Genomic DNA, 23,177 nt, shown 5'->3' on the forward strand with positions numbered 1-23,177 from the left:
TCAACATGGAGAGAGCTGCATGTTTCAGACTGAGGGACTCCAAATGTCACCGTACCACATGAGGATTTTATTTCAAATGTCAGGCAGCGAGCTGAGGTGGAGCATGTGGTTTGGGATGGGCATGTTAACCTCCAGGTGTCTTTTGATTTTCTGTAACCGCTGTTTCTTTTCCCTCTCCATTTCTCTCCTGTTTTCAGCTCGTAAACAAGAGATCATAAAGATGACGGAGCAGCTGATCGAAGCCATCAACAACGGGGATTTTGAGGCGTACACGTAAGTTTGCATTTATAGCTAAATACCGTCTTCGTCTGGGTGCTTTGTACCACAAAGAAAATCATAATTTTCCTGTTAAATGCACAAATAATGTCAATGTTTACATCTGTTCTTCAGCTCTTATGCTTATTTTATTGCTGGAGGATTATTTCATGTTCTTTTCATTCCTACAGGAGAATCTGTGACCCTGGACTGACTTCTTTTGAGCCAGAGGCTCTTGGGAACCTGGTGGAAGGCATGGACTTTCACAAGTTCTACTTTGAGAATCGTAAGTTCTTTCATTTTGTGGACTGAGTAACAACCCCACTGCAGAGCTGGACTTGATCATATTAAATCTACAAGCACACTGTAGCTGATCCCTGGGAGTTCAGTCTAACATCTGTATTCAGGATTAAAACTGACTCTTTAGCAACTAACTAACTAAAAAAGATTTATTACTCCCTTTAAGTGATCAATAAACTGGTAACTGCATTTGTTTTGTTTTGTTTCCATCTTTTAAAAACTTTTGTAACACAGTAGCAGAGGTATTGGCCTGTCTCTGTACTGTCTTTTAAATATATGGTTTATATTAAATTTAAATTATCTACATACAACTAGATTTGAACAAATAAAATCTTATTTTCATGTTGAATTTTGAGGATATTCAAAACCCCTAGAATGTGTAAGTTTATTTATATGCAGTCAATTTGAGGTGATTTAACAGGTTAAACATTTTATTGTTACCCTCTGGTGTTTAAATAAGCCAACATGTGGGCAGCGGCTCTAAAATTCTAAATCCTCATCAACAACATAAGTAAGTAAGCCTTATTTGTATAGCACATTTCACAGACAACAACGTCACAAAGTGCTGAACAGAGAACAACATAACAAAAAAGACAGTAAAACCATACCTAACAACATTAAACAACACCTAACTAAAAACCTGTCTAAATAAAAATGTCTTAAGATGTATAACTTGCCAACATGAATGGCAACACTTTCAGATTCCCTCCTTTTTTTTCCCCTCATAGTTCTGAGTAAAAACAGCAAACCGGTGCACACCACCATCCTCAACCCCCACGTCCACCTGATCGGCGAGGAGGCCGCCTGCATCGCCTACATCCGCCTGACGCAGTACATCGACAGCCAAGGGCGGCCGCGCTCCTGCCAGTCGGAGGAGACACGCGTGTGGCACCGCCGCGACGCCAAATGGCTCAACGTGCACTTCCACTGTTCAGGAGCTCCGGCTGCACCGCTGCAGTGAACAGACAGCCCAGGCCCAGGTAAGGTCTGAGGACAGCCTGGAGGGAGCGGCAGTTGTTATGAGCTGAATGGAGGGATTATGAACTGCAGTAAAACCTTTTCATGGGTGATTTAGGTTTGCAGGGCAGTTCTATTGTTTTACGTTTTCTTTAGTTTTGTTTTGTTTGAAAAGCTACAATGTGAAGCACATTGCCTTTAGTCTGATTGTTGGTCTCATCTTTTGTTGTAAATGTTATTAGAAGGTAAAGCAAAGATGCAAAGTTTTAAAACTTTTGATTATTAAAATAAGAATTTTGGAGCATCTCATCGTATACCTTGGGCTCCAGATTGTAATTCTGTTTGATCAGGGACTCATTGCTTGTGTTGTTTTTTTGGAGAGCAAGCAGGGTTCCTTTGCTGAGTTGAAGACCTTCTGCCTGGTTTAGCTCAAAGTTGATCCAAATTAAGCAGCACCTTCACCTTTCTGTGAAGCTGATGATGCAGAGTTCACAGCAGTACCTCTCCAGAATCCAGAGGCCAAGGACTTCCACCTGGTTTGGTTTTGATGGCTGACAGAACTACTGCCAATCCCTGGTTTGTCCTGCATGGACTTCCAGTTCATTGATTCCCCTTTCTGACATTAAGACATTTATCTTCAACTTGCTTCAGGAGCTGCACCTGTTCTTCCTGGTTGTAATGGTATCACTCTTTAGTCGAGAATTTTCTGCTCATCTTAAGCAGCTCTCAAGGTTTTCTGGTGGGAAATGCATGTTGTATTGGCATTGTCACATCTTCACCTTATGAACAATCTGCTGTATGCAGTGTGTACAAGTTGGGGTCCTGTGTGATGAGAAAAAAACAGGTTTAGAGCCAAAAATCAATCCTAATGAGTAACAGCTCCTGTCACTTTTTACTGAATTGAAGTTGTTTTTTTTAACAAATTGATATCTCAAGACCTGGACATAAATCACCAAAACTACCTGCTTAGTCGCTAATATTTCCCTGTTCTTTTATAGAATTTGGATGAACAGAACTGCTTCACTCACCATTATTTTCCTTTCCTCCTCAGGTTTGCCTGAACTCTAAAACTATTAGGAGCATTTTCTCTCCGCGGTCGGAGCGGAGTCTGGATCCTGGCTGGGACGAGGATGCTAGGATAACATAAAAGTGGGGAAAATATATTTCAATATTCAAACAAGAAAAAAAAACAAACAAAAACAACCAAACAAACAAAACGAAAAAAAAATAATATAGCATATTTTAAAAGCCTAGATGAATGACCGACCAACACCATTCCAGTTCGATCCTTACTAGACGATGTTGGGGCGCAGGTGATGTCAGCCCCCCCCTCCTGAAGATGGTGCATGTTTCTGATGGTAACACAGGGGTGATGCTGTCCCGAATGGCCTTTCTTTCCCCGTCTCCGTTTGGTCCGCCGTGTGGAAAAGTATTAATGTTTTAAAGAATATACATAGATATATAATTACTGAAAAACAAGTACACTTCACACACAGTGAGCATGACTCGGGCAGCGAGTATATCTGGAATGATGACGTGTCCTTGGTGTCAATAGAGCAGCAGAGCATTTGTTAGTATTGTTTGTTGTTGTTTTGTTTTTTTTTAAAGGTAACTCGTTTATTATTGTGCTGGTTGGGTTAATAAGAATGAGAGCACCTAATATCAGATTTTAACACCAATTTTAAGAGTCAGGTTTGAGTGTCTGCACAATGTTTTAAGGTGTTATGTTACTGAAGGGACCTTTATTTTTTATTTTTGTAATGTTATTAAATGCTTTATGTCCTGATTGAGAGATAATGTTAAAGTATTTTGTGTTAACATTTTTTTTTAAATAAAGGGGGTTTTATTTAAACAGAACTGTCTATAGATATTTATGGAGGGGGGGGAAATGGGAAAACTTGTTTGCTTAGGCAGGAGAGTGGGTTTTTGTTGACGTTTTCTTCCCCCCCTGTGCTGTGAGGTCTATAGGTGTAAATACACACAACATGCATGCGCACACACACACACACACACGCGCGCGCGCTCACAGTAACTGTGCTTCACCCTTGAGGTCAAGTCTCGAGCTTTAGATACAACGAACAGGCCAGCTCATCCTGAAGTTGCAGAAGGACTCGATCTGTAATAGCCTGCAGTGTTTTATTTCAGACACAAGATGGCACTGTTTGGAGAAGTCTGAAGCTCCTCGTGTTTCCAAACTGAGCTGTAAGCATGAATGCTCTCTCTCACCCTCTACTTTTGTCTGTTTTGTGTGTTCTCAAGTGTAGCATGATTTTTTTAGCCTATAGAATGGCCTGTACTGTTTTTTTTTTATGTTTTGGAGTTTTTTTATTTTATTTTTTGCACACTGATGACTCAATGCTGTTGCGTTTGCTCTTCTGTAGGAGTGAACCTTTCTGCAACTTCAGGTTATGCTTGCCAAAATTGCTCTTTTTCACCCTACCTCTACCCTTGTACTTCTATCATTCCTGCCTGGTATTCTCTCCTCATCTGCTGTGACCTTCACCACCCAGTCCCTTTACTGTCCTGGTGACGCTGTGTGATGGTGAGAAACGCGTCACCTACGCGGCTGTGTCTTGTTCTGATCGCGTTCTTTAAATCTGTTTTGTCCGTCTTGGCTTGCTGTACTTCTGTGCGAAGTCCTGGCATTATTAAAAGTGTGATGAAAGAGGATGCAGCTGAGAGACTTGAGCAAGAAAACCAAGGCTTGATGGGATAGGGGGGAACTACCCCCGCTTGAGGGCTATAAGACTTTTGCTGTTGCCAATAAATGGATTTGGTCCTTTCTATAAAAAAAAAATCACCTTTCATTTTAAATGTTGTAGTTGTAAATGTTTTGATGTCGATATTTTTGTTGTTTTTAGCCAGTAAAGTGTAAGGAGATGAACCGAACGGAGACTGAAACTTTTGAACACACAGTATCTACTACACACAATCGCTTGAAACTCCTGCTTTTAATCAGAATCACAGCAGTACAGAAGCACACGAGATCGACGAGTCTCCCTTTGCAAAAGGACAAAAACACACGTCTGTGTCAGTGGTTGAAGTTTGCCGCGCTGTTGTTTCACTGTGTTGTCAAATCTTTGTGACTTTGTACCCAGCGGATGGGCGACGCTCGCCGCATGTCCCGTCTGCACCGGGCTGCTCCACAGTAACTCACCCACCATGACGTATCACACGTGTGTACTGACAAGACTTTAAAGAAAACCTTGTGAATCATATCCGTCTTTCTGTATAACTACCCGAGTGACATATCCAACATGCCATGAAAACTGTGCCCCCCCCCCCACCTCACCTCACCGTTTGCACCACTAAGACGCTTCGTAAATCTGAAACTACGTGATGTTCTTTTTTTAATGGTTCTGAGTATTTCTGGTTGTGTGTTGATGCCACCATGCTGACAAAATGTTTTTTTTTTTGTTATTTTGGTATGGAAACATTGTTTTATATCGTGTGTGTGTACATTTCCACACCATCATGGGCATGTTAAATGGATAAGAAGTGAGACAGAGTTAAATTTTAATAAAATGAGGGGTGTTTTACAAAGCAGAATTAACACACCAAGAAGGAAAAGCCTAAAGTAGATCAGCCGGAAGTTGCATTTAATGTTCAGGACGTTGGTTTAAATCTTTAAAAAAAAAAAGCACTGCCATATGCCAACTCTTTTCTAATGGTATTCCAGATATAATCAGATTTGAACTTTATACTAAGTAGCTTCTGTGTGTAAGTCTGAAAATTAAAAACCTTTTGAAAGATGCTGATCTGATCTTGTACTTCCACCACGCTGACAAAAACTGAATATTTGAACCATGAAATAAAAAGTCAGTGAGCAGCTTCACTGCTTAAAGTTGACCATAACACAGTGAAATGTGTCACGTCCAGAAAAAGATTCATTATTATTATTACGTGAATTAACCCTCGTCAGCTAAAACAAGCCTGGCTGTGCTGAGCTTGCTTTGTAGTACATTCTTCTGAGCTGATATGTGGAGAGGAAATTTGTCAAAAGTATTTGGGCAGGCAATACTTTTTTTTTTTTTTTTTTTTAATTACCATAATAATAAATGATAAAATCAAAAATTGTCAACTGACATTTTGAGTAATAGTAGCAAAGAAACTCAGCAGTTCTTGAGCAGGTAAAATGTCCTTGTGTTCGAGTCTGATCTGTTTGGGACCGTTAAATGTTACACCGGAATTTCTTTTCTTTTTTACGACAAAAATGTGTTTTTAGGTCTTCTGGGTCAAATAAAGTGACAAAGATTCTGTTTTATAATTAATGTAAACTACTGTGTGTGGGACAGAAGCTGGTGAGCTGCTCCACCTTCAGCACACTGTTCTACAATCAGGTTTTCCACCATTTTGAATTGAAAAACAGTAGTACAAAAAAGGCATAACTTCTGTTGTCTTGACAGGTTGTTGCTTGAATTTTGACGGTCCAGTTCCAGCGTTTAATGAAATGTTATTAAAACTCATGTCATTCTGTGAACTAAAGTTAAAGTATTTATTTTAGGTGATAAAAATTACAAATTGTGCATCGGGCTGGTCACAAGAACTGGCCATTTAGAAAATGCAGCTGTAAGCCAAATTAAGAGTTCATTGTTCAAATACTTTGGCAAATATCTAACATGCTTTGTTTAAAACTAGGCTGAAATATGGGGATCAAACGCTTAAAACAAACATTGTATAAAAGAAAATTATATAGGACATAAAAATTACACAAATCTCAGCAGCACTATATATGCAGTTTTACAAATGGAAGAAATATGCATGTCTACTTTCTGGTAATTTTTCACTGTTGATAAAGAAAATGGAAATTTATGTTGTTTGCATCCTTCAGGTTATGAAATGGTTGTCAGAGATAAAATAAAGTGGTGTTATGTTACTCTGCATTTAAAAAAAAAAGATTAGAAAAAACCTTAGTGTGATTGTGCCCCTTTGAAAGTAAATGTATTGCAATGTAACCTGACAATAAGAAGGGGCTACATGTTTAAAGTGAATTGGATGCTGGATTTTTTGCATGACCATACAGTTAATAAAAATCTTATATTGAAAACTGTTTGATTGGTTCTTTTAATTACGTGAAGATGAAAACATGTCATGAAGATGGCATCTGGATGATGATGTCCATTTCTTTGCAGAGTGAAAGTCTGTCTGATGTATCCAGATGTGACTTCTCAAAAATTGGGCAAGTCTTTTTTTTATTTTTACGTTTTTCCTTTAAGATTTAGATTTCAGAGGTGATCCCTAGAAAAGAGATGTAGAGTGAAAATGTCAAGGGGAAAGAATGAGCCTATTTAAATGACAGAAACATGCTGGACGTGAGGTCAAATCTGTAAAGAAAATGTGTAAATGTTGACTTCTTGAAGTGACACAGATTTATAAACTTATTAGGAGGCCTTCAAAACTCAATGACTGTAAGGGAGAGGGGGTATATGGTCAAATACATAAAACGATTATTGCCATTAGGGCAATTCATAGGTTTGTTACTAAATATTGAGTATTTGTAGTGATCTAGGTTGGCACAAAAAGACCGGATCTTTTAAGGACACTAACCTTTAATATGAGGGGGGGAAAAAAATTGTGCAGATTTTTTCTTTTCTTTTTTTTTAACCTTGCAATGAGTCTCTTTATCTTCAGTTTGCTTTTTTAAAAATATATATAAGCCGTTTTTTCTTTGGGTGTCTTTAATATTTTGCAGTACAGTGCAGTACTAATATTTAACTCTGGATGGCGCCTGGTTACCTAGAAGTAACCTAAAGACAAAACCTGACTCTTATTTGACACAAAACACATTTTGTATTCAGTCAGGTACTTCCACTGGTTTCTGTAATAAAATAAATTTTTACTTTCCTTTATATTGTCCATAATGAACATGAAATTATTAGAGATTATCAAAGTAGCAACATTACTCCGTCAAACTCTTCTGTTCATAAGACTTAACTGTTAAATGTTGATAAAAGGTAAATCAAATGTTTTATCTGTAGATTTGTTACAGATTCATTTTGTGGACTTACTTTTTGTTTTGCTGTAGCTGCTTGAGAAACTACTTTAATACTACCAATTTAAAAACAGAACCTCCAAAATAAAAAAAACCTCCACTGCTAAACGGGTAACAAAAACGAGCAGAAAGCTTCTTGAAAGTTTCATTAAAGTGAGCAGAAAATTTAAAACTCACAATTTTTCCCACTCCTGTGTCTGTTCAAACCGTAGTTTGATATTTCTGCATGCTTTAGATGCTTCAGCACACACAATTTAAACTGAAGGGAGGTAAACAGGTTTGTGGTAAACTTGATTAAAAGCCGAGGAGGTATTTTCCCCTCCATTTAAATCAGGCGTGTTGCAGCAGGACACAAAAACGGACAAACATTACCCGAGCTCGACTCTATACCATCTGATGTTCCTAAATCAAAGTTATCTGTATAGAACCTTGAAAATAAATAATCACACACAGCATTCTTCATTGTTTTTAATTACATCAAAAGGACATGTAAAAGTGGAAAAGGAGGGAAACAAAACGGGTCTCATTACTACCAACATGTTCAACACAACAGAAACCTGGACATGTTGTGGAAGTAGTGGGCAGGTCACAGGTCACCTACACTCCAGTCAGACTTAACTAGCACCTCATTAAGTCCCCTCAGAACAACACACACAACGCTGCATGTTGGCTTTGACTTCCTACCTCAGAGCGGGACTGGGGTGATAAATGAGTTCGATAAAGTATCTATGATAAAGCAGGATTTCAGTGAAGATGAGCAGTCTTTGAGGCTTTAATGTGACATAAACCAAAGCTGACGCCGACTTATAGGTGACCTGGAACGTTGCTATGATCGGTCTCATTCAGATTTAAAAAAAAAAAAAAAAAAAAACTTTCACTCAGGATTGACGAGCGCCAATCATCGAGCTGTCATGGCTTTACGTCCAAGTGCATCCCGGCTTTTAAATCTACGACTGAACACCATCTTCCTCTTTGATTGGATAAAGGAAGCGACTGATTGCTCCATGCAGATTGTTATTCTTCAGTCTGAAACAGCAGCCAGGATGATTTTTGTGCAGACAGATTCATGTTGTCTTTGTGCGTTCTGCCCATTTAGAAAACTTAACCACGGCATTGGGCAAAAAAAAAAAAATCCTTCTGGCTTCAAAGCTTTGTAGAAGACAGAGTCATCAGTTCAGTTTAAGATTGGTTGTGTGAACATTGGCACTTAAATCTTAGTCCACATTTAGCGATCTGCCACAGTGAAACAAGTGGCAGTGTGATTTGCCTAAACAGTTTTTAAGGGGGGGGACAAAAAAATGTTTATGCAACTTTTTGTAGTATTTCACTGACATATCCTTGATTCAAGGAAAAAGAAACAGAAAAGGAAGCCACTTTTCTCCAATGAACTGTCCCAGATTTCCTAATAAAAGAAGTTGAAACTGGGATATACAATCTTTTCTCACTGTAGACGGTAGAAGGTTAGCTCTACAATGCTTCAGACACATAGCTCCGAGGCCACCTTTCTCTCTGAGTCCCCCCGCAAGCAAAGAGAAGTGCAAAGAATCAGGAGAGAAAAAAGACAGGTTAGAAAAACTGGAAACAAAAATTGATCAAAAGTACAATTCAGGAGAGAAAAAAAACTTCAGTTTGGTAAAAAAAACGGTGATGCAGCATAAGGAGAAAGCAGCCAGCTTGGATCTACATGCATAGAGGGAAGGATTTCAGCGTTACACCAAAGCCATGCAGCGGTGACAACAATGAAAGGCCATAAGTCACAAGTACGAAAGACTCAGCAGTTTTCATTAAAAACACAGCACAGGACACATCATGGAGGGAAGCTGTGTGCTGCTGGAGCTGCAGGGCTTCTCCTGTTCAGAGAGTCGACATGAAACGGGCACCGTTGTAAAAGGAACCATATGCCATGCAGACCGGGTCCCATCAGGGTCTGTGCACACGCGTGAGGGAGGGGAGGGGAGGAGGGGGGGCTTTCAGGTAACAGCTGAGAGAAGCAGGGGGGAGCGAGTGAAAAGCATGATGGAAGACATCTGTTACACCATGTTTTAGGGTTCCCATGGAGACAAGACTGAGCCCCTCCCAAACTCTCGTTTCCCCCCACGCCCCCGCCCCCGCTCGAGCAGCACTCACTCACCACGCGCTCGCAGCATGGCGGCAGCCGGACCGGGGCAGGAGGGGCAGGGTTTAGCAGCTTTGCTGCGGCTCCCCGCTCCTGCTCTTAGACTTTCTGCCCTCCACATCTGTAGGATAAAGGCAATGTTTACATTACATCTGCAGAGTGACAGGGACACTTTCATTCACTTTCTGATCGCACATACTGTGAATCAAGAGAAATGCATCAAAATGAGTTCAAAACAGCAACCTCAGAACTGAAATAAATAAACTTTGAAATAGTTTTAATAGTTTTGGCACGATGAGAAGTGCTTGTCTTGGATTATAAATAATGTCAGTCTGAAAAACAGTCAAAAATGATCAATTTCAAAGTTGTGGTGCATTAGAAATAGTTAAAAAAAAAAGGACATGATGTGAGCTTCTTTGCCAAAATAATCTGAAACTTGTCCACTTGCAATACCCATCCTGTATTTAGAGCGACCAAAAACTGGCTAAAAGCTAAATTTAATCATCACCATTGTTGACACTCGAGTCCAACACCTTTGCTGTCAAATTTCATCTATTCCACAAATGACCCCCCTTGAGATCATTTTGAGAAAGAAGCCTCATCATTTAGTCACCAGCCCCAGGTCAGTTAAAATCCACCACATCACCCGCTCAGGAAATGTTCCAACACACAAGAAAAAATAAAAAACAAACACACGATGGGTATCAAATGCACAAAACAACACAGTGCACAGGTCAAAAAACAACCAAAAAAACCCCCAACAAAAACAAAAGTGAAACCATTTTGATCCCAACAATCAAAATGAACATTTCAGATCCCACTGAAAACAATAAAGCCATGCAGTTAAGTGAACAATGCAAATCAATCAAAACATCATAAAGTGGGAAGTGAATATTATCTGACAATGCAAGACTTAAGGTGACAAAATGCTGACAGCTACTTGTGAAATCAAGAGGTTCTGCTGAATTTAATGGTGACATTAACTCAGCTGTTTCTTCAGCCTGTTTGGACCTTCACTGAGATTAGATCTTGGAAAAAACATGTAGATCTAAAACTAAGCAAAAAAGTTACAGGATCTGATTTAATCCCACTACAATAGATAATAGCTTCAGCCAGTGAAACAAGTTTGATGGAAAAAAACCAAAAGCTTTCAGATGAAGGAGCGTTTAAAGTCCCAACTTAAAAACAAACAAAAAAAGAGGGGGAAAAATTTAGCATCACAACAAACAGAAAATGACCCACAAAGAAAGGTAGTGTTCTGATAAATACATGCTGAGAAGAAGAAATAAAAAAGTTCTTCCATTCTCTCCATCTTTTAATAAAGTCATGATCAGCGAGCCAAAACCCTGTGAATCACACACAGCCGTACTCGTACCACTGAGACTGGTTCTCCTCTGGGCTCAGAGTCAGATCCGAATCCTTCACTAAACTGGGATCAGCTCCGTACTGAGCTGGATCCGAGCTGGATCTTAACTGGTCACTGGGCTGACTGGGAGGGCTCTGGTTCAGGCTGCGGTTCGGCGCAGGAGGAGGGTGGGAATTATTCGTAACAGGAGGCCCACTGATGTTGCTGACTAGGGTGGGGTTCAGGGACAGGAAGGGGAGGGTTTCTGCTGACTCGCTAAAGATGGAGTTCATGAACACCGACTCTACAGTGAAGGAGGGGCCGAGGAAAGACTCGAGGCTGGTCAGGTCAGGGTCCTCTGAGCTACGGCAGGGTAAGCTAAGCGATTTGGGCATCGGGGAGGTGGTGGAAACGGGTCCCTGTAGGCGGGTGCTGTTGGGGTGGTACTCACTGGGTGTCGGCTGCGAGCGTACTCCAGCCTTGGGGGAAGGGGCGGGAGGAGAAGCGTCGACAGATACCGGCTGTCGGTGATCTTTGGACAGCAGGTCGTGGATGCTGGTGCGCCGTGTGGTACCTTCAGCGGTGGAGATGACGCTGCTGGCCCGAGGCAGCGTGGAGGAGGTCGAGTCCAGGCGTTCCGAGACGGACGTGGCTTTGCCCTGGGAGGACAGGCTGGAGCGGATCGGGGCAGAGCCTTTTACGCGGGTACTCTCCGCCTTCCGCAGGGACGGGCGGCCAGTTTGTCCCGTGGATCTCGGTGGCCGGTCAGTGCTGCCTGGTGTTGCTTTCCCGCTGGATGAGCGCAGTATTCCCCTGCCCTTAGTTGAAGTGCGTTCTTTTGGCACATGGTCAGAGGAGGTGGAGAGACGAGGAGAGTCTACCGTGAGGTTCTCCTGACTGCCAGACTAAAAAGGCAAAAAAAAATAAATTTACATTTCTTTGCACTGTAAAAAGAACAATCTAGTCAATTTACAAGGCCTCACCTCTGCAGGATCAATGCCCTCGTCCAAGAACTGCTGCAGGGAAAGAACTTCGCTAGGGGATGCCATCTTTTTGACCTGTAATGGACCGGAGCTGCCGGTGAAACTGGATGGCTCGAGGGACCGGCACAGCTGCAGGGGGCTCTGATGGGAGGAGCGAGACAAAGTGGGCTGCTGGACAGGACTGCTGCCACTGCTGGACCACACCTCCTGGTCCAGACTCAGGCTGAACTCCCCACTGCTCTCACTCTGAGGCCTGCTGAGACGGCCGTTCAATGCGCCTACAGGAGAACAACAATTAGGTAATGAGGAAATGAGTTTTGCTCGCTGACAAGACCTGCTTTCAAGTTCTTACTGAGAACACAGTAACTCTTAACCTTTAAACCAGGACAAGTTGACCCGATTAAACCAAACTACAGAAGGCTTGACAGAGAATGATAAACATCAAAATGGGAAAAGCAGAGAAGTTAGTGGACAGAAATAGAGGTGGAGGAAGATGAAGGAGCATACCTTTGCCCTCCATAGGAGAAGCGAGGTGCGAGTTATTGTTACTATTGCTACTGGTGGTCCTGTTGCTATGGAGACTGGAGGGTCTGGAGGCTGGGAAAAGGACAAGAGGGAAGGCGTACACACATCCACAGTAAGGATTTATACAGGCTTACATGTATCCACACCAACGTGCTCTAAAACAGGAGAGTGACACATAGTCTGACAGAGCAACACCTGCTGGGACAGCAGATGGCTCATGCCAGGATGAGGGACAGGAAGGGTGGCTCAGTGCCAGGTTACTGCACCAATATGTCCATCTAAGAAAACAAAGGGACCACGGATGGAAAGGATAAGAACACCGACATAAGACGACCAATCCACTTAGTGGGGAAAACAACAGTTGAAGTTGAAAAGAGTGTGAGTTCATTAGTGGGAAAAAAAAGAAGAAACAGGAGGAAAGAAGTCCAAGATGGTCAAGAAAATGTGACTTTGCTCTTTCCTGTGTCCACAGAGATCATTTCAGCTGGGAACCAGTGTTAGCAAAATCATCTCAGAAAGTTTTTAGAACACGCATGACACCAAAATTGATTTAAAAGTCAACCTTCAGAGATCTGCTGTATATTATAGGTGTTATGTGAAGGAAAGCAGCCCGTTATTTGTAGCCCAAAGTGAAGTCACTGCAAAGTAACTGGCACTTACTACAGATGCTACAGGGCACTCTGCACATAGCTCTCAGCTCGACATGACGAGACAAAGCAAGTGCACTTCTAGACCCCTGCAGGCCTGATAAAACACACACACACACACAAATCCATAATGCATACAGTAATATGGGAAGTGTTTCCGGGACATCACACTTCTCATTACTGCTGCTCAGAAGGCTAAACGAGCAAAGTTCATTATTGTTTGAAGCCTGAACACAAAACAAAATAAAGCATTCTGAAAAGTTGCTTGATGAATCAATAGGCACCTCAATCATTAACCTGATACTCTAATAGCATTTTATGTCGAGTCTGGAGTCAGGGTGAGAGTAGATGTCCATTTCCTGCAACCATTACAGGGATGGACTGAGAAATGGATCTCACAAGAATACATTTTATTTTATAAGCACATTCTGGGAACTCATCTGCTAAGAGAAGTCCAGACTGAGAACCATTTAAATGGAAAGGCCAATGAAGGTCAGGTTATATGCCTTGTGAGCCTAGTATTATTGAACTCTTGCAACAAATACAAGCAAATACCAGATGCTTGTTTTGTAAAAAACATTTCATTTAAAATAAGGGGAAAGGCCAATATTTACAGAATGTGGCCACAGCTGAAGTGGTAGGAATGTGTGACGGTAGTTTGGTTGCTGTTTAACAACTGGGTCATCTGTGTTGGAGCTGCACAGGCCTTATTGAATCGCTGCCTGGGTTCAGATTAAATGTCCTGGATCCTGAATTAAAGTCAACTTTACTTGATATTTTGTCTCTCAACTAAAACTGCTTTAGCTCAGGCTTAATCGACGTGAAGGAAGATTAAAGATAAACTGTGGTTTGGGAGAGGACATGACCTGCTTTCTGTAGGTCTGTTCAGTTTTTTGTTTGAAAGGTTCTTTGAATTCTTAATGATAATGAGCAACTACACACCATCATCTTATCATGTGGCACGTGTATGCTTTGTTTTTGGTATCATGTTCAGTTTTACCTTGACTTTTGGGGTCTTCTGAGGAGCCAGCAACATCCTCACAGGAAGCATTGTCTGTGGAGATGCAGAGAAGAGTGATGCTCACCTGATTTTGTTTTTTTCTTAAGGAGACATCATTAAAGATCCTTACCTTTAACCTGAAGCCGGTGCTTGGCTCTGCCCTGCCCCGTGGCAGGCAGGCTCAAGACGGCGCAGTCGATGGCGTTGGTGGACAAGGCGAGCTCTTTCATGCGCTGCCCACTGCGCCTGCTGCTGCTGCCGGTCACGCCAACGTCTCCGACTTCAGGTTCATCCAGGTTGTCCGTGCTGCCAGCCCACTGTGGCCCGGAAACGCCTGCCACCGCCATGGTCTGCAGCAGGTCATTCATGGCTGAACAAACCAGTGGAAACGAGGACATGTTAGACACAAACTATTTGAGGAAAAGCTAAGGAAGGCAAACATCCAAACAAAAGGTTTTATTTTCATTGACAGACACTGAAGTTAGCTGTCTGTTAGGTCATATTTTGGCAGAAATAACACAAACACAGGCAGAATGGTCTCACTAATTTTAAACTTATAAATGATTTGGGATCAAACTGATGGGCATCAAGGGTAGAAAGTGAAAAACCTTTACTAAACAGACACAAAGTACTTCTGCAAATAGTAGTTTTAAACACTAATTTTCTCCTTACACAACTTTGTTGGTGCACAAGCTAGGAAATGTTTTTTGTGTTGATAAAATGATCATCTAGGTCTATCGATATTTAACAATAAAATCATCAATGTATAGCACAAAACAAATTCAACCTGTTTTTTTTCTTGGCTTTTTTATTTTTAGGCATATGCAGGCATACAACCAACAGAATATCAACCAAAGTGCACAAAGATGGCATCATCCTGGACCTTTTTTTTATCCTTATATTTTGGACATTGACTATCTTTGTGCACTTTGTGTTTCTGCAACAAAAGAGAAGCATAGAGGCATGCAGAACTGCTCGGAGCAGCAGCGGTGCACAACATCATAACAAGGCGAGTCCATGTCAGCAGAATAATATCTGAAATGCAGCCCCACTGACAGAGCAAGAGAGTGAGACAGAGTGAGACAGACATTTCGAGTCCTCCGTGGTGAGTGCGAGTTCTGATCAAGCAGCTGGTGATTCATGCTGTAATCAAAGATGCGAGCAAACACATCACAGGCGCATGAAAGGCAAATCTGCAGTCGCTCCCACGATCTCACCTGAACAGGCAAACCTCTCACACACACGCTCACTCTCACACACACACACAGCCTTTCATTCAAAAAACACTAAATGAAACCACTGAGCACATAAAGCTGCCCAATAAGTGATTTATGTAGTGACCAAACTGAAAGCTTTGGTCAAAAGTTGCAAGTCACAGCACACAAGACGACTATATAAAAAAGAGAATATCCCAACTGTCATAACAATTTAGTCCTTTTATTTTCATTTGTATGTTTTACTTACACGCATCTACAAAATATGAGAGAAAAGTGAGACTAGACTGGTGAAGTGTCTTAAAGATATTCTACGGGGGAAAGTGGAGGGAGAGGGTATACAGCAGAGAAGGTGATGGAGACTATTAGGAAGGAACAAATCACTGATGTCACCAGCTGCAGCATGGAGGGTATAAATACAATAAAACTGAAGTGTAACTTGATAAATCTAGTGCAGACATCTAAAATATTATCAGATAACAGCACCAGACAATAAACTATGGTGTAAAAATGAAACAGAGCTGCTCTGCAGCTGAAGCCCCACACTGCCACCACCCTGACATCAGTGACTGCTCCTTCGTCGCCTCTCCTACGACAATAAGAGGAAGAGAAAGGCTAACGTGACGGCTCACGGAGGTCTTACACATAGAGCGTCGGTAGACGGCCTTGGCCTTGTCTTTGTCCTTGGATCGGTTCCTCATGAAAGGCAACCTTTTCATAGCTGTCAGAGCACAGCCAGAGACAGACAGAGAGACAGAGACAGACAGACAGACAGACAGACAGAGGAGGGATAGCGACAGAACACGCCAAGAGAGGTGGAGGAGAAGAAAGAAAATAGAAGGGCAAAACATGGATGTGGTTAACGTTTGCACAACCGGTGCCAGGGGAGAGATGAACAAAGAGCGAGCTGAGCCTCAGGACACTCAACTGGACAATAAAAAACAAACCCCGAAAAATATGGTAAAAAAAGTAATCAAAAGATTGTCAAATATATGGTATTTCAATCTATGCAAATACTATACTTTTAATGCATTGGCAGTGTTGAAAGTCGATAAAATCTTACAACACAAGACAAGTTCTCCTTTGTTAAGTTTGTGTTGGGAAGAGTTTCAGATCTATTATTTCTACATAACAGAGTTTTGCACATTTATTCTCTTAATAGTTCTAAATAAAATACCTGCTTAAAACGTACTTTTCATTTACTTGAATGAGTTACTACAAATCAGGTTCAGATTTCTGGGGGCAGACCTCTATATAAACTAGCATATGTAAACAAGGATACGCATTTTATGCAAATCCACACAAACACACACACACGCCTTCTACCTGCACACAACGCAGACAAACATTCTCGTGATAATGGGCTTCAAATCTTTGCATTACAAACTGATTTCAAAACATACTGTACACGACGATGACACAACCACATCTAGATGAGACATGGAAGATGACGAATATTAAAGGGTGCAATCAGGAGACTGAAGGGGGTCGGGGGTGGGTTAATACCTTCAGGGAAGACTGCAGTGTTCCCAAAACAAACAGTTTTTGGTTTTTAAATATCACAGACTGAACAGAAATATTCTATGCATTTGTATTTAAATGTCTTGTTACTTGACAGTTATTAATCCTTCGGCCTATTTTAGGAAATAAACTGCTCCTATTCTGCTTGAAGTAAATATGACTGACGTGTGTTGTAATAACTAGACGTGAGCAACAATTCATTGCACCATTTAATAGGATTGATGCTATGATAGAGCGTGTTCCTGACTCTTACAGGTGAACTGCACAGATCAGCAGGTTTACATGTTGGCAACTCTGTTTCGACATGTTGGGGAGGGTTAAAAAAATATATACAGACCTGAGAAAAGACATGGGTGAAACGGTTTTCACTGTTTGAGCAGAATAAGGTGCACTAGATCCTGCTTGACTTTTGATCCTCTGAACAACTATCCTATAAAATTTATATTTGATTGTTAAGCATCCAGCATTCTTGCTACAAACAACTGGCTCCTCCAAAATGATGACGCCAGTCGATAATTTGATTCGCAAATACAGGAAGTTAAATATGTACAAGAAAAAGGAAGAAATGGCACTATTTAAAAAGTTGTATAAAAAAGAGGGCTTAAACAATAAAAATGACAAACATTGGTGTAATAATATCTGTTTGCTTTTTGTCAACCAGGCCTTTATATTAGTGAAATTATTTAACTATCAATGTTCATTCAAATAGTTCCGGCCCCGGAGCCCCGTGACGTAGCGACTCTTTCTCAAGATGCAGATGCTGCTGATGCAAGTTTTTTTTTTTACCCATTCAGACTTTTCCAACATGTTTGGGTGAATCTGTGGGCAAACAAGCACACACTCATCAAAAAGAGCTTTTGCAAACAAATCATTTAGGATCTCTACAAAGCAGGTCTACCTCCAAATCATTATTAAAACTGCTACTTTAATTGCAGACGTTTTCACTCTTTCAGCTCTCCAGTAGTGATTAAATTCAGCTCAAGACAAGAGTAACAACATTAATTAGGCAGCCAGTTTTAAAATTCAAGATCCAATGAGGTAGAATGCAAAATATTTAAAATATATTGTTCTCTGAGGTAAAATTAATTGTGTTTTTAATCAATAATGGTGGTTATTTTAAAAGAAAAAAGGTTCCTGAAATCAAGTGCACCTTATTGTGTTTCAAACATGAATCTTTTATTTTTTATTTATTTATTTAAATCAGGTCTGGGATGCAGAGTCAACCTCGTTTTGCTGCACAGCTCAACTGTAGCCTCTACAATAGTAGAGTGACACAGACGATGGACTCACAAAAACATGCCCCAAGAGACATGACAGTTGAGTCATAAGCCCCGCCCACCCTTCCCATCCGCGGCATACCATTGGAGGAGCCCTGCACCTGGGCATGGGACTGCTGCCCTCTCCTCCCTTCGTACAGAGAGATAAAGAAGCAAAGGAGCAGTTAAGGGATTAAAGAAGCATTCAGCTACTCAAACTGTGTGAACCCACATACTTCCCGGTCGTAGAAGAATGTCAGGGAAGGACGTTCAGCATAAAATTATGTATGAAACCTAAATTGTTCTGAATCTTGGGTCTAAATCTGTCTTTATGTGTGCTTCCTTTGTACTCACTGCTGCTTCTCTTCTGTGTGAGCGTGTCGTCTAGCGAGTTGGAGCCAGAGCCTATTGATGAGCTGTCCTGGCTGTCCGGAGGAAACGGCAGGAAAACGTCTCCAAACTCTGAACGAGACGGAGTCAGTGTGAGGGAGCGCATCCTCTCCCGGCTCTTTGGCTTGATCAGCTTCTTCATCTTCAGAGTGATCCAGTTGCCACGTCTTTGAAGAAAAAACAAGGCAAGGCAGAGCGTCGGACAGAGACAGGAGAAAAAACATGCGTAAAAAAAAACAAAAAACAAATTCATGCTGCCCCTATATTTATGGGAAAAGGTTGCTATATGCAGCTGTTTAAAGGCTCTGCAGATCATAAATACTTTATGGATTTTTCTCTCTGAGGATGCAGTGTTTTCTGCCCCATCTCAGACAGCCAACAAGCAAATTGAGCTTAACTAGCACATTGCAAGAAAAAAAAAATTATTAAAAAAAAAGTATTTTGTAGCTTGACAGCTTTTGCTTTTACAAGCCATGCAACTAGATGCAGTTACCTGCGTGGAGGTGAAGGGTCATAGAATTTGTACTGGTCCATGATCTTTTCCTCCAGCTTCTCCTTCTGTCTCCTCAGTTCATTCAACTTGTCTCTAAAAATCAAAAAAATTACCTGATAAGAACCAAACATTTTTGCTGCCAATTTGGTTTAAAAAGTGCTTTGAAGTCCTTTGAAGACATATATGCATTTTGTGGATTTACATGTACTGTCTTTGCTCCACGTGAAACAAGTCCTTGCTCTCCATCGTCTGCTCCAGAAGTGTGCGGTTCTGTAGCATCAGAGTCTGGATCTGGTCCAACAGGTGGCGGTTCTCTTCTTCCAAGTTTCCTTTCAGCTGGCTCAACAACTAATTTGAATAAAAAAACACACATCCTCAAACACTTGTCTGAACAAGTCAGATAAAAAGCAAGGCATAAGTGAACAAAAACCTGACATGATACATCAGAAAGTAAGACAGTTGGCTTAAACAGAAAATAAAAAACCTTTAGGGAAGTCCCCCAAATCGGTGGTTCTTTAAGAAACACTGCACCAACTGATGAAGCTCTACTTGCCTCACACTGGTTGGTGAGTTTTGTAGAGGTGATGTCGAGCTGTTGATATTCCTCTTTCAGTTTAGAAAACTCAGCCTCCAGCTTGGTCTGCTCCAGCTTTGCACTGTTCAGCTGGCTCTTCATGTTCTTATGGTCCACCTGGAGATTTTCATTGTCCTTCACCAGCTGACGATAAGCAGTATTGAGCCTGGAGAAAGATCACATGGGTCATGCTATTGAGATACGATCAACAAATGTGCAAATGTATAAAAGAAAGCTTATGCAGGTTGATCTGACTTGTCGTTCTCCTCTTTCAGTTGTTTGCATTGGTCAGCCGTGGCTTGGTGGCTCTGGTTTTCCTGTGCCATTTTCTCCTGCTGTTCCTTTAGATTTTTCTCCAGTTCCTCCAGTTCCCCTTTCCTTTGCAAGAGCTGCTTGTACCTGCAGGAATAAAACACACGTATATATATACAAAAAAAACAAAAGGCAAAAGAACCAAAAGGTTAAATATTTCCCCTCTTGGCTCAGCTTATTTGCCTTAAAAACAGTTTAATAATGCTAAAGTAAGACAGTGTCTCACTTGTCCTCCAAGTCCCTGTGCTGTTGCTCCAGGCTCTTGTGGGAAGTCTTCAGACCGCCGTGCTTCGCAATCAGAGCTTCGTACTCAGCCGCCTGCCTCTCGTGGAGCGCTGCCAGCTTCTCGTGATCCCTGAGCAGCAGCTCGTACGTTGCCCTCAGCTCTTCTTTGTCTTTCAGCGCTCCCTCTCGCTCCCCCTCCACACTGCTCTGCTGGCTCTGCAGCTGGGCGTTCTGGGCCATCAGGGCGGCACTTTGTGAGCTCAGGGTGGAGTTCTCCACCTACAGGCCAGGGGAGGACAGAGATGGAGGAAGGAAGAAAGCCTTCAGGTAACTGTGTTAGGAAAAAAGCTGTCCTAATCTTCCTGATGTGGCAGTCCTGGTCTGTAGGGGGCACTGTGTCAGTCCAGGATGTTCTTCCTGCTTCAGTGAAGCTTCCTTTACAAAGTAACAGCAGGAAACATGTTTCCTTTCATGTTCTCTTATTGGTCACGCTGGTTTCCCAGTCTGGAATCTCTCTGGAACCATGATGGCTGTGTTTATTCACTCTGTGACATACAAACACACAAACTATGTCCACATGAAGTTACACTTAGTGCCTTTTTTTTCCCTGCAGCACTCACACTAATATCTGCCTCCATACAGGGCACCCTCGCATGCTCACAGCTCACTTTGCACACAAAGCAATGTACTTTAAGTCTTTTCAAACACAGCTAGCAGCGTCCGTGGTCAGTGCAAAATCTGCCACCCATAAGAAGGGCTTGAAAATCTGCCAAACAGCATGAGGGCGAGTCTAAATCCATGTCAGGGGAACTAAGCAGCCTGGGAGAGCAAGTATGCAAACACAGCATTGGGCAGAGAAAAAGAAAGTAGGATAGCCCAAAATGAGTGATTAAAATGCACAATCACTGCATCTTTGCTACCATTTAATCTGATCAGGAACTGTAACCCAGATATAACCTAATACAGTAAGAAGGTTCATTAAAACATTCAATATAGTTTCATATTCTGTCTTTCAGAGAAAGGGATGCATGTCTGCATGGATGGACAGTGTTTAAACATTATAGAATGCAAAACTATTAGACTAAACTTTAACTAAAAATACCATCTCAGCTACTTTTTATTACAAAAGTAGAAGCTAGAAAACACACAAAACATGCATTTTCCATAAGGTTTCCAAAAAATGTCAAGTGCTCTTTCCAGGGTTTACCGTAGACTTTGAAAAGCTAATGCTTCATAACATCTTGGGAATGTGTCAGCTTTGAAAAGCCTTTTACAATTATTGGTTGTATTTATTTAGGACTATTTGGCTCGTTGAATGCTACATTTTGCTACGTAATGAAATTAACCTGCAGTTTGGCGTTCTGCGTCTGTAGCGTCGTGTTGTTTTCCTGTAAGGATGCGGTCTGTCTCTGCAGGGCGACTATCTGCGCCTGCAGGTTGGAGCTTTGAGTTTCCAGTTGTTTGAGCTGGCTCCTCAGGGCCACCTTCTCCGCCTGCAGCGTTGCATTCTGGGCAAAGAAAAACCCAAAACAATACACACACACACATATTAATGTATGAATCAACCCATACAAGAAAGTCACCTGAGCCATCTCAAATAAACATCATCGACTTACATTCCTCTCCACCTCAATTAATCGGTCCTTGACTTTAAGCAGTTCTCTGGTGGCTTCTTGACTTTCTTTTTCCCATTTACTGACAGCATCAGTGTGTTCTCCTCCTTTCGAGGGTGAGCTCTGTACCATCCTCTCCTCCTCCTCTCTTTGACGAAGTGCCTCATAGTTTTTCTTCACCTAGAAAGAGACAAAAAATGTCAAAATGAAATATTCTTATTGTTTCTTCTATTTACTAAAATCAACTCCTGTAAACTAGAATTTATTTCAGGCCTGCCTAATGAGAAAAAAAAATTCTCAGTAGAATCCCTCAGTGATTTTGATTGCAGGAGAGAATTAAGACTGGCTGTTCTCAAGTGGACAAGCTGGTAGAGGTTTAAAGACTTTTTTTTACAGTTTCCTTCAACATGGTATAACTAAACATGTATAAATAAAATTCAAACCATTACATATTTTCTGAATATTTGTTTTGAAGGTGTGGATTTCTGTCTTCTGTCCTACTCACAGTTTTCAGCTCTTGACGAAGTTGCTGGTTGAGGTTGGAGGATTCCTGCAGTCTGGCCTCTAGAGCAGCAATCTTCTCCTCTTTAATCTCCAAAGACGACTTCAGAGTTGACTCAAGCTTGGTTTCCAGGAGCCTAAACCTAGGGACAATCATTCAGATAGTTGTTTATGTGTAGAGTGTAGAAATACATCATCCTAAACACTGTACAGAGGCCCAGAAAGTCTGATTAAAACCACAGCACTGACCAGATTTGTGTTGAATATCTGATCACTTTTAATTATTCTGATCCCAAAAAGTCTCTCATAATCCTTTTTTATGAACCATCACTGAATAGAGAATGTTTCTGGTTGTGTGTTTGTGTTACCTGTCATCTGAGCTCTCATCGTGGAGGAGTCTCTCTTTGTTCAGACCAATCTTCTCCAACTCATGAGTCAGCTTCTCCAAGTCATTATTCATTTGCTGAGTTCGCAGCTTCTCACTCACAAGCTCCTAAATACACAACGGCATTCTGAGCAACTCTTTGAAATGTAAATCTTACAAGGTTACAAATCATTACTTGCAGATGTAAAACACCCAGCTCTGCTTACCTCCCTGAGCGCCATCAGTGTCTTCTTTTCAATGCTGGACTGCTTGACAAGCTCCTTGTTCTCCCTCTCCAGGTCTTTGACTCTTGTGCAGGAGTCCCTGAAGAAGATCATCTCCTTGCCCATGGTGCGGTTCTCTTTCTCCAAGGCACAGATCCGCTGGTTGTCGTCCTCCAGCTTGGAGTCGCGGATCTCGGCCTGTTGCCTCAGACGCTTGTTCTCTTTTTCCAAAAGCTTCTTGTCTTTCTCCAGCTGAGAGCTTTCCTGCTCCAGAGTCTTGTTCTGGGTGGGATAGAGTTTTGTGAGGTGGAGATGGATAAAATATCTCTTGACAGGATTACTTTAGGTCCATAACATTTGTAACAAATCA

General features: G+C 41.5%; 2 protein-coding genes across 18 annotated transcripts in view; one reads left to right on the forward strand and one right to left on the reverse strand.

Annotated features, from left to right (window-relative positions):
* Positions 1-5,140, forward strand: part of camk2g2 (calcium/calmodulin-dependent protein kinase (CaM kinase) II gamma 2) — a 47,444-nt gene extending 42,304 nt beyond the window's left edge. For 7 of the 9 annotated variants that reach the window (XM_037973588.1, XM_037973589.1, XM_037973587.1 and 4 more), the window contains 4 exons: positions 198-273; positions 447-541; positions 1,284-1,535; positions 2,564-5,140. In XM_037973588.1, the coding sequence (XP_037829516.1) occupies positions 198-273; positions 447-541; positions 1,284-1,516 (404 nt within the window). In that variant the 3' untranslated portion in view covers positions 1,517-1,535; positions 2,564-5,140. Of the gene's footprint in view, positions 1-197; positions 274-446; positions 542-1,283 lie in introns of all 9 variants that reach the window. The other 2 variants (XR_005232655.1, XM_037973586.1) reach the window with 2 other exon arrangements.
* A 371-nt stretch (positions 5,141-5,511) lies between these two features.
* Positions 5,512-23,177, reverse strand: part of LOC108244314 (girdin) — a 55,506-nt gene continuing 37,840 nt past the window's right edge. The window contains exons 19-39 of one of the 9 annotated variants that reach the window (XR_005232654.1): positions 22,811-23,089; positions 22,588-22,712; positions 22,224-22,362; positions 21,722-21,898; positions 21,452-21,613; positions 20,107-20,384; positions 19,824-19,967; positions 19,548-19,734; positions 19,197-19,342; positions 18,995-19,087; positions 18,466-18,668; positions 18,215-18,262; positions 15,978-16,055; positions 14,251-14,490; positions 14,121-14,174; positions 13,134-13,217; positions 12,456-12,545; positions 11,949-12,226; positions 11,540-11,870; positions 9,636-9,741; positions 5,512-9,013 (exon numbers count right to left, since the gene is read on the reverse strand). Coding sequence is in view for 7 of the 9 variants with exons in the window: in XM_017430418.3 (XP_017285907.1) it covers positions 10,974-11,870; positions 11,949-12,226; positions 12,456-12,545; positions 13,134-13,217; positions 14,121-14,174; positions 14,251-14,490; positions 15,978-16,055; positions 18,215-18,262; positions 18,466-18,668; positions 18,995-19,087; positions 19,197-19,342; positions 19,548-19,734; positions 19,824-19,967; positions 20,107-20,384; positions 21,452-21,613; positions 21,722-21,898; positions 22,224-22,362; positions 22,588-22,712; positions 22,811-23,089 (3,702 nt within the window). In the remaining 2 variants the exon portion in view is untranslated. Of the gene's footprint in view, positions 11,871-11,948; positions 12,227-12,455; positions 12,546-13,133; positions 13,218-14,120; positions 14,175-14,250; positions 14,491-15,977; positions 16,056-18,214; positions 18,263-18,465; positions 18,669-18,994; positions 19,088-19,196; positions 19,343-19,547; positions 19,735-19,823; positions 19,968-20,106; positions 20,385-21,451; positions 21,614-21,721; positions 21,899-22,223; positions 22,363-22,587; positions 22,713-22,810; positions 23,090-23,177 lie in introns of all 9 variants that reach the window. The other 8 variants (XR_001808922.3, XM_037973585.1, XM_037973584.1 and 5 more) reach the window with 8 other exon arrangements.

Source organism: Kryptolebias marmoratus, linkage group LG22 (genome assembly GCF_001649575.2).
Source record: "Kryptolebias marmoratus isolate JLee-2015 linkage group LG22, ASM164957v2, whole genome shotgun sequence".
Taxonomy (NCBI): Eukaryota; Metazoa; Chordata; class Actinopteri; order Cyprinodontiformes; family Rivulidae; genus Kryptolebias; species Kryptolebias marmoratus.